Source organism: Triticum urartu, chromosome 7 (assembly GCF_003073215.2).
Source record: "Triticum urartu cultivar G1812 chromosome 7, Tu2.1, whole genome shotgun sequence".
Taxonomy (NCBI): Eukaryota; Viridiplantae; Streptophyta; class Magnoliopsida; order Poales; family Poaceae; genus Triticum; species Triticum urartu.
This window is the reverse complement of record NC_053028.1, coordinates 259,148,944-259,159,841: the sequence shown is the minus strand read 5'-3', so window position 1 is coordinate 259,159,841 and position 10,898 is coordinate 259,148,944. Positions and strand designations below refer to the sequence as shown.

The window sequence follows — 10,898 nt, the reverse complement described above, 5'->3', positions numbered from 1 at the left end:
ACTTCATCAAGTTCTACTTTCCTCCCACTTATTTCTTTCGAGAGAAACTCTTTCTCTAGAAAGGACCCATTCTTGGCAACAAAGATCTTGCCTTCGGATCTGAGGTAGAAGGTATACCCAACAATTTCTTTAGGGTATCCTATGAAGACGCATTTTTCCGACTTGGGTTCGAGCTTTTCAGGTTGAAGTTTCTTGACATAAGCATCGCATCCCCAAACTTTTAGAAATGACAGCTTAGGTTTCTTCCCAAACCATAATTCATACGGTGTCGTCTCAACGGATTTAGATGGAGCCCTATTTAAAGTGAATGCGGCAGTCTCTAAAGCATAGCCCCAAAATGACAGCGGTAAATCGGTAAGAGACATCATAGATCGCACCATATCCAATAGAGTGCGATTACGACGTTCGGACACACCATTACGCTGAGGTGTTCCAGGCGGCGTGAGTTGTGAAACTATTCCACATTTTCTTAAGTGTGTGCCAAATTCGTGACTCAAGTATTCTCCCCCACGATCTGATCGCAAGAACTTGATTTTCTTGTCACGTTGATTCTCAACCTCACTCTGAAATTCCTTGAACTTTTCAAAGGTCTCAGACTTGTGTTTCATTAAGTAGACATACCCATATCTACTTAAGTCATCAGTGAGGGTGAGAACATAACGATAGCCACCGCGAGCCTCAACACTCATTGGACCGCACACATCAGTATGTATGATTTCTAATAAGTTGGTTGCTCGCTCCATTGTTCCTGAGAACGGAGTCTTGGTCATTTTACCCATGAGGCATGGTTCGCACGTGTCAAATGATTCATAATCAAGAGACTCTAAAAGTCCATCTGCATGGAGCTTCTTCATGTGTTTGACACCTATGTGACCAAGGCGGCAGTGCCACAAATATGTGGGACTATCATTATCAACCTTACATCTTTTGGTATTCACACTATGAATATGTGAAGCATTACGCTCGAGATTCATTAAGAATAAACCATTCACCATTGGAGCATGACCATAAAACATATCTCTCATATAAATAGAACAACCATTATTCTCGGATTTAAATGAGTAGCCATCTCGAATTAAACGAGATCCTGATACAATGTTCATGCTCAAAGCTGGCACTAAATAACAATTATTGAGGTTTAAAACTAATCCCGTAGGTAAATGTAGAGGCAGCGTGCCGACGGCGATCACATCGACCTTGAAACCATTCCCGACGCGCATCGTCACCTCGTCCTTCGCCAGTCTCCGCTTATTCCGCAGCTCTTGCTTCGAGTTACAAATGTGAGCAACCGCACCGGTATCAAATACCCATGAGCTACTACGAGTACTGGTAAGGTGCACATCAATTACATGTATATCACATATACCTTTAGTGTTGTCGGCCTTCTTGTCCGCTAAGTATTTGGGGCAGTTCCGCTTCCAGTGACCACTTTCCTTGCAATAAAAACACTCAGTCTCGGGCTTGGGTCCATTCTTTGGCTTCTTCCCAGCATCTTGCTTACCGGGCGCGGCAACTCCCTTGCCGTCCTTCTTGAAGTTCTTCTTACCCTTGCCTTTCTTGAACTTAGTGGTTTTATTCACCATCAACACTTGATGTTCCTTTTTTATTTCCACCTCTACTGATTTCAGCATTGAATACACCTCAGGAATGGTCTTTTCCATCCCCTGCATATTGAAGTTCATCACAAAGCTCCTGTAGCTCGGTGGAAGTGACTGAAGAATTCTGTCAATGACCGCGTCATCCGGGAGATTAACTCCCAGCTGAGTCAAGCGGTTATGCAACCTAGACATTTTGAGTATGTGCTCACTGACAGAACTATTTTCATCCATCTTACAGCTGAAGAACTTGTCAGAAACTTCATATCTCTCGACCCGGGCATGAGCTTGGAAAACCATTTTCAGCTCTTCGAACATCTCATATGCTCTGTGTCTCTCAAAACGCTTTTGGAGCCCCGGTTCTAAGCTGTAAAGCATGCCGCACTGAATGAGGGAGTAATCATCGGCACATGACTGCCAAGCGTTCATAACGTCTTGGTTCTCTGGGACAGGTGCGTTACCTAGCGGTGCTTCTAGGACATAATCTTTCTTGGCAGCTATGAGGATGATCCTCAGGTTCCGGACCCAGTCCGTATAGTTGCTGCCATCATCTTTCAGCTTGGTTTTCTCTAGGAACGCGTTGAAGTTGAGGACAACGTGGGCCATTTGATCTACAAGACATATTGTAAAGATTTTGGACTAAGTTCATGATAATTAAGTTCATCTAATCAAATTATTCAATGAACTCCCACTCAGATAGACATCCCTCCAGTCATCTAAGTGAAACATGATCCGAGTTAACTAGGCCGTGTCCGATCATCACGTGAGACGGACTAGCCAACATCGGTGAACATCTTCATGTTGATCGTATCTTCTATACGACTCATGCTCGACCTTTCGGTCTTCCATGTTCCGAGGCCATGTCTGTACATGCTAGGCTTGTCAAGTCAACCTAAGTGTATTGCGTGTGTAAATCTGGCTTACACCCGTTGTATTCGAACGTTAGAATCTATCACACCCGATCATCACGTGGTGCTTCGAAACAACGAACCTTAGCAACGGTGCACAGTTAGGGGGAACACTTTCTTGAAATTATTACGAGGGATCATCTTATTTAAGCTACCGTCGTTCTAAGCAAATAAGATGTAAAACATGCTAAATATCACATGCAATCAAATAGTGACATGATATGGCCAATATCATTTGCTCCTTTTGATCTCCATCTTCGGGGCTCCATGATCATCGTTGTCACCGGCATGACACCATGATCTCCATCATCATGATCTCCATCATCGTGTCTTCTTGAAGTTGTCCCGTCATCTATTACTTCTACTACTATGGCTAATGCTTTAGCAATAAAGTAAAATAATTACATGACGTTTATGTTGACACGCAGGTCATAAATAAATAAAGACAACTCCTATGGCTCCTGCCGGTTGTCATACTCATCGACATGCAAGTCGTGATTCCTATTACAAGAACATGATCATCTCATACATCACATATATCATTCATCACATCCTTTTGGCCATATCACATCACACGGCACATGCTGCAAAAACAAGTTAGACGTCCTCTAATTGTTGTTGCAAGTTTTTACGTGGCTGCTATAGGTTTCTAGCAAGAACGTTTCTTACCTACGCCAAAACCACAACGTGAATTGCCAATTTCTATTTATCCTTCATAAGGACCCTGTTCATCGAATCCGATCCGAATAAAGTGGGAGAGACAGACACCCGCCAGCCACCTTATGCAACTAGTGCATGTCAGTCGGTGGAACCAGTCTCACGTAAGCGTACGTGTAAGGTCGGTCCGGGCCGCTTCATCCCACGATGCCGCCGAATCAAGATAATACTAGTAACGGCAAGCAAATTGACAATATCGATGCCCACAACTGCTTTGTGTTCTACTCGTGCATAGTAACTACGCATAGACCTAGCTCATGATGCCACTGTTGGGGAACGTAGCAGAATTTTAAAATTTTCTACGCATCACCAAGATCAATCTATGGAGTCATCTAGCAACGAGGGAGAGAGGAGTGCATCTACATACCCTTATAGATCGCGCGCGGAAGCGTTCAAGAGAACGGGGTTGATGGAGTCGTACTCGACGTGATCCAAATCACCGATGACCAAGTGCCGAACGGACGGCACCTCCGCGTTCAACACACGTACGATTGGGAAGATGTCTCCTCCAACTTGATCCAGCAAGGGGAAAGGAGAGGTTGATGAAGATCCAGCATCACGACGGCGTGGTGGTGGAAGCAACGGTGATCTCGGCAGGGCTTCGCCAAGCGCAGGGAGACGGAGGAGTGTCACGGGAGGGAGAGGGAGAGGCCAGGGGCTTGGGTGCGGCTGCCCTCCCTCCCCCCCACTATATATAGGGTGCCTAGGGGGGCGCTGGCCCTAGGAGATACAATCTCCTAGGGGGACGGCGGCCAAGGGGGTGCCTTGCCCCCCAAGGCAAGGGTGGCGCCCCCCACCCCTAGGGTTTCCAACCCTAGGCGCAGGGGGAGGCCCAAGGGGGGCGCACCAGCCCACTAGAGGCTGGTTCCCCTCCCACCTCAGCCCATGGGGCCCTCCGGGATAGGTGGCCCCACCCGGTGGACCCCCGGGACCCTTCCGGTGGTCCCGGTACAATACCGATTACCCCCGAAACTTTCCCGATGGCCGAAACTTGACTTCCTATATATAAATCTTCACCTCCGGACCATTCTGAAACTCCTCGTGACGTCCGGGAGCTCATCCGGAACTCCGAACAACTTTCGGGTTACCGTATGCTAATATCTTTACAACCCTAGCGTCACCAAACCTTAAGTGTGTAGACCCTATGGGTTCGGGAGACATGCAGACATGACCGAGATGCCTCTCCGGTCAATAACCAACAGCGGGATCTGGATACCCATGTTGGCTCCCACATGCTCCATGATGATCTCATCGGATGAACCACGATGTCGAGGATTCAATCAATCCGTATACAATTCCCTTTGTCAATCGGTACATTACTTGCCCGAGACTCGGTCGTCGGTATCCCAATACCTAGTTCAATCTCGTTACCGGCAAGTCACTTTACTCGTGCCGTAATGCGTGATCCCGTGATCAACCACTTGGTCACATTGAGCTCATTACGATGATGCATTACCGAGTGGGCCCAGAGATACCTCTCCGTCATACGGAGTGACAAATCCCAGTCTCGATTCGTGCCAACCCAACAGACACTTTCGGAGATACCTGTAATGTACCTTTATAGTCACCCAGTTACGTTGTGATGTTTGGCACACCCAAGGCACTCCTACGGTATCCGGGAGTTACACAATCTCATGGTCTAAGGAAATGATACTTGACATTCGAAAAAGCTACAGCAAACGAACTACACGATCTTTGAGCTAAGCTTAGGATTGGGTCTTGTCCATCACATCATTCTCCTAATGATGTGATCCCGTTATCAATGACATCCAATGTTCATAGTCAGGAAACCATGACTATCCGTTGATCAACGAGCTAGTCAACTAGAGGCTCACTAGGGACGTGTTGTGGTCTATGTATTCACACATGTATTACGATTTCCGGATAACATAATTATAGCATGAACAATAGACAATTATCATGAACAAAGAAATATAATAATAACCATTTTATTATTTCCTCTAGGGCATATTTCCAACAGTCTCCCACTTGCACTAGAGTCAATATTCTAGTTACATTGTGATGAATCGAACACCCATGCAGTTCTGGTGTTGATCATGTTTTGCTCTAGGGAGAGGTTTAGTCAACGGATCTACCACATTCAGGTCCGTATGTACTTTACAAATCTCTATGTCTCCATTTTGAACACTTTCACGAATGGAGTTGAAGCGACGCTTGATATGTCTGGTCTTCCTGTGAAACCTGGGCTCCTTGGCAAGGGCAATAGCTCCAGTGTTGTCACAGAAGAGAGTCATCGGGCCCGACGCATTGGGTATGACTCCTAGGTCGGTAATGAACTCCTTCACCCAGACTGCTTCTTGTGCTGCCTCCGAGGCTGCCATGTACTCTGCTTCACATGTAGATCCCGCCACAACGCTTTGCTTGCAACTGCACCAGCTTACTGCCCCACCATTCAAAATATACACGTATCCGGTTTGTGACTTAGAGTCATCCAGATCTGTGTCGAAGCTAGCATCAACGTAAGAAGATAGTGCATTGCTTGATGCAGAGACCGAGTCTTTCTTTTTTTAAGAAAAAAAATAAGAAGATAGTAAATTAAAAAAAAAGTATGCACAAAATAGAGCATGTTGATGTTCGCATACTTGGACTCTCGGAGGATATAAACACGCGCGCACGGGATAGAGACAACTTATTACGACCTTGAGCTCGAGAGATAAGGATGCAGATGTAGCAGAGTCTATCTCAATGAATTGTGTTGATTCATGTATATCATCCATGTCAGCTAAAAAAAATGTATACCATCCATCTGCCCGCAAAAAAGAAGTATATCATCCTTCAACTGTGGTTCATAAATACTAGGATAATAAGTCTACAAAATTTAAAACACGACCGAGTTGTAAGTTCTAAACAAGAGCTGTCGCAAATGAATATACATAGTCCTAACCGTGCGTGCATTCACCGCGACAAGTATATTTATACGTGCATTTCGTCCTGAGGGTGACACACATACAGTACAGAGTTCTGTATTGTTCTACGCACCCTATCCGAGTTTGGCCACAATCCTGAGAGTTCCTCACCACTGCTCAGTGCTGACATATACAGTGGCATGCGACGTACACATGCTACAGACGCTGTTTCTAGTGTTGTGTCTATTCATTTTACCAAAAATAAATAAGGAAATACGCAAACAAAAAGATGAAAAGAAACAGAACTTGTTTTTCTCATGTACACGTCGATCAGTACGTATTCAGTAAGAGTACTACTCAGTTAGCAGCCAGGGCCTGCACTTCTCTCGCCATATCCGCGATCATCCGGCCGGGGCGGCGACCCCGAGTCGTGCGCCGGCGTCGACGAAGACGACTGCCCCGGTGTCTTCCCGCCGGCTGCAACAGCCCGCAGGTCCACGTCACCGCTCTGCAGTATGTGCGCATACCGGTGGAGGTCCGGGAACTCCTCCCGAGCAACGGCTGCCAGGGAGTTAATCTGCGGACGGAAGGCCACCACCACGGGTCGCTGCTGCTGCCGCATCGACGGCGATGCCCCGCCTCCGGGCGCCAGGAGCTGGCCGACGGCATGGCGGGGTGGCGCAGGCGCACCGCCGGCGCCAGGGAAGTTGAGCTTGGCCTTGGCGCCCTTGAAGCGGAGCGCGGCGGCGTCGTAGGCGCGTGCGGCGTCCTCGGCCGTGTCGAAGGTGCCCAGCCATACGCGCGCCGCCTTCACGGGGTCGCGGATCTCCGCCGCCCACTTGCCCCACGGCCGCTGCCGTACGCCACGGTACCGCGGACGCTGCTGCTGCTGCTCCGACGCCGTTGACGACGACGACGTCGCCGCCACGGCCAGAGGAGCGCTGTGTTGGCGGGTCACAGCTGTTTCACCCATCAGTACATGCATGCATGTTGACACACGATGTCAAAGATCAAATACTTGAAAAATGATTGTGTTAATTGAATATCATACTTTTTAACAAAAGGCATCCACTGCCCAGTTTCTTTTTATAAAGCTCAACCAGTAAATTTTTGTTGAGTATTCCCTCTGTAAAGAAATATAAAAACATTTAGATCACTAAAATAGTAATCTAAAATCTTTTATAGTATCATACTTGAGCTGATGGAGCATTAGTTAGTTTTTTTCTTTGCCATGTTGGAGGATGATTGTAACTTGAAAGATTGTCCTGCCACGTAGGCTGACACATGGACAATAATGCAGACGCAAATGGCTGTCAGGGATCTACAGTTGGCGAGTTCCAAAGTCTAAACTTCTCCAAAACAAAGCTCGACACGTGCCTCCTGAGCGTACGAAATCTCGTTTCCCTTCCTTTCGTTTTGCATTTTTTTTCTGCTTCCCTGTTCGCCTTATCGATCTAGAGTTCTCTATACGGAATCACACACGGATCGCGTAGAATCATCTAGATCAGCACGCAAAGATTCCAAGGACATCAAAAGGAACCCCCCAAAAAAAAGCTGTGTGGAAGCTGCAGCATGCACAAATCGAGCAACGTATACAGCACCTTGCTGCCCGGGCGCGGTTGCACCGGCGGCGGCCGCCGGTCCCGGTCGAGTGGAGCTGATGACGTGGGTGAGCGCCGCCACCATGACGGCGAGCTCGTACTGCTGGTGCTGGTAGCTCGTCGTCGCAACGCCAACGCCAGCAGCCTCCTCCCCGACGACCTCCGGCTCTCCATGCCCATGGTGGTCACCTCGTTGTTGCGCCGGCGGCGGCGGCGGCGGCGGCGGACGAGGTGATGGCGGCGGGCCTCTGCTGTCGCGACGGTGCCCCGGAGCCGGAGGAGGAGCGCTTCCGCTTCCGCTCGGATGATCCACGCTTGCTGCCCTGTCGGTTGTCACCGGCGTCCGGCGCCACCCGCGGACAGGACAAGGCCGATCGATGGATAATGCGGATGTGTCCTTCGCCTAGTAGCTGCTTCTGTTTGTCCTGGAGAGTAAAGACCAGGGGCCTATAGCGAGCTAGCTAGCGGAGATAAGGATGGGACAGACCCCCTCGACTCTCGAGTGCGTGGGACTGGGGCACTCCTTCCTTCCTGAACCTTCCCTTTATAACCAAGCCACCTGCTACTGGTTACGGTTTTGCTAAGTTTAAGTTCAACAAATGCTACATCAACCGAGAGTTACTTAGGACATGTACAATGGTTGATAAGACAGTCTTATCTTAAGTCTTGTATATAATTTAGAGATAATAAAAAAATAAGACTACAATGGGTTATATATTAGCCTTATCTTCAATAACTAGTCATTCCTTAAAATATGGTGAGACAAATTGTGCTAAGAGATCATCTCTTGTCTTATCTTAAATAAGAAAAGATAAGCCTTTTTTATGAGTTCTCTCTTCTTCACATCATCATTTATCCTACATGACACTCCTAAGATAACGTCATTATACTACATGCCCTTAAGAATTACGGGATGATCTCTAGCTGGCAGTTTTTCATTGGACTAGGGGAGAAAGGGGCCCCACCTTCGGTGAAATTAGGGGGGCGGTGTGGAGAGATTTCATGATAAGTACTCCCTTCGTAAACTAATATAAGAGTGTTTAGATCACTATTTTATGATCTAACCGCTCTTATATTAATTTACGGAGGGAGTATCTAAACGTTTGTGTGTTTAGCATTTTTGGTTTAAGTTAGACTTAACTGATGTGAGCAATGCTACACGTACGGATGGCCTTTTACGGGACTAGTAAACGTGTACGTGCAACGCACGTCTCGATCAAAGCAGCCTCTCAGATTTATGTGAGTACTGAATTCTTAATTCATATTCTAGAAATTTGGGGAAAAAGAATATCTATAGTGCCCGCATCTCTAAAGGTCAATTTTAATACAAACCATCATTTATCTTTTGATGATGGCATTTGAAGTTCAAGAAGACCAAAATGATCTTATAGTAAAGATTTCAGGATATCTAATTTTTCTTGTCTGAACTTGAAGGACTTATAATGAGTATAGGTATTGTCCAAGTGAACATGGAAGAGATGCAAAATTTTAATAAAGATAAAAAAATAGTTGTCCTGGAAAAACTAAATCTCGATCCCTCTTGGGTTCGGGCTACATGTTATCTTCACAAGTTGAATTGTTGGGCTCGACTACAACACCACTAGTGGAAACACAGCGAGCTAAAAGAGTTCGCTAGCCAGGACTATTTTGCTCCCATTCTGAGTTTGTCTCATCTCATGTAGTGCAACATTCTGAACAAAAATGAAGAAATGGAATTTAACATATTTGTATGACCTGCATGCAACAAGCTACCTTTTCTCTAAGCTAAGCTTAGTTCTGGAAGGATTAAACATGAATTAAACTTTTCATATGAACATCCTAACTGTGGAGAAAAGTCTAGTGTTCTAGAATGACAAACTGTGCAATAAGTTAAAAAGCCCTAAGTCATGTGCTACAACAATAATTGGTTAGCTAACCAGGAAAGAGAAAATAAAAACACGTGAAATTTAGGAAGACGAAAGGCAGACAAAATAAATTTCTAATGAGATGCATATACCCTCAGGAAAATAAATCGCACCAATATCATGCCGGACACATAAGTAACTTGCAGACTAAAAATGAAGGAAATGCATAATGTGATGCAACTATGAGTACATATTCCATTTGAAGCAACCTCATGTCAGTTAACTCACAAAAATTGAGGGGAAAAAGAGCATGCGTGCCGTATTTGGCTGCTGAACTTAAGCTCCTCCTCTATCCATTTTAGAGCCCCATTCTTAAAATAAAACAGAGTTATTGTTCATGCACAAAAATCTGATCATGACACCAGCCGAGGGGGTGTTTAAAAATTAATCGAGGAAGTGCCTTAGCATGATGTTTTGATTGGATAGAAAATTCTAAACAAACAGACTGTTTACAGAGATTTTATGGGTCTTTTCCTAACTAAATTTCTCCCCTTCGTATTTTTGTGAGGGTGGGCCCCACACCTTATTTCTATCTGATCAAAACATGCCAGCTAAGCCACACCATTGATCCCGTAAAAATCCATCCATATGCGTGTAGCATTGCTCTAACTGATGCTATTCGTCAATCCTATGGCCTGCAGATTTTGATCGATCACACACAACTGTAGTTGCACGCCTATGCAACAAGGCACAACTATAGTTGCATGTCCGCTAGTCGAACACAACTACAGTTATATGTCCGCCGGTTCTACGCAATTTGCATGTCCAGTAACCACACGCAATTGTCTTGTGGTTATACTTATACATCAGTCGGTGCGCAACTATATTTACGTATTTTATTTATTTTTAGCGTCAATTGAAAAGTCCACAAATATTATATTCATGTATGAAAAAGTAAATAAAAAGTTGGGAAAAGGAAAATATTTAAAAACTAAAATAAAAGGATAAAAGTGACAATATCACTCGATTTAGACTTGATCGGGTTAATTGATATCCAGCCACACCCTAGTTGGTGGAAAAGTTTTACCACAGTTTTTCTCATGCCAAATATTAGAAAGCACGGCAGAAAAGTTAAGTGTGAATGAACAAACAGAAGGCTGCAATGAAAGTGTAGCGTCTCACGGCACTGGTTTTGTCTGCGTGTAAACTGGTTGATTTTCTCATGTCGAAATCGATGAAAGAAGACACCTGATTCAAAATTTATTTTCTCCACCTCTTTTACGATAAATCATTAGGTGAGTCTGCTTAGGCAAAAATAATAGTCTTATGCGACTTAACCAAACCAATAAAAATAAATTCAAAGTGA

General features: G+C 45.4%; 1 protein-coding gene across 1 annotated transcript; it reads right to left on the bottom strand.

The window, feature by feature from the left end:
* Nucleotides 1–6,115: 6,115 nt before the first annotated feature.
* LOC125520245 (ethylene-responsive transcription factor RAP2-6-like) lies at nucleotides 6,116–8,196 on the bottom strand. The gene is made up of 2 exons (XM_048685111.1): nucleotides 7,689–8,196; nucleotides 6,116–7,047 (listed from the first exon to the last, which is right to left on the bottom strand). Exons 1-2 carry the CDS (start codon nucleotides 7,771–7,773, stop codon nucleotides 6,449–6,451), a joined length of 684 nt encoding a protein of 227 aa, XP_048541068.1. The 5' UTR covers nucleotides 7,774–8,196; the 3' UTR covers nucleotides 6,116–6,448.
* Between the last annotated feature and the right edge of the window lie 2,702 nt (nucleotides 8,197–10,898).

What these genes read in the sequence shown, in the direction of transcription:
- LOC125520245 (XM_048685111.1), bottom strand. Translation starts at nt 7,773, where the DNA reads ATGGTGGCGGCGCTCACCCACGTCATCAGCTCCACTCGACCGGGACCG. An exon ending in AACCGCGCCCGGGCAGCAAG is followed by an intron (nt 7,048 to 7,688) that starts GTGCTGTATACG and finishes TGGGTGAAACAG; the next exon opens with CTGTGACCCGCCAACACAGC.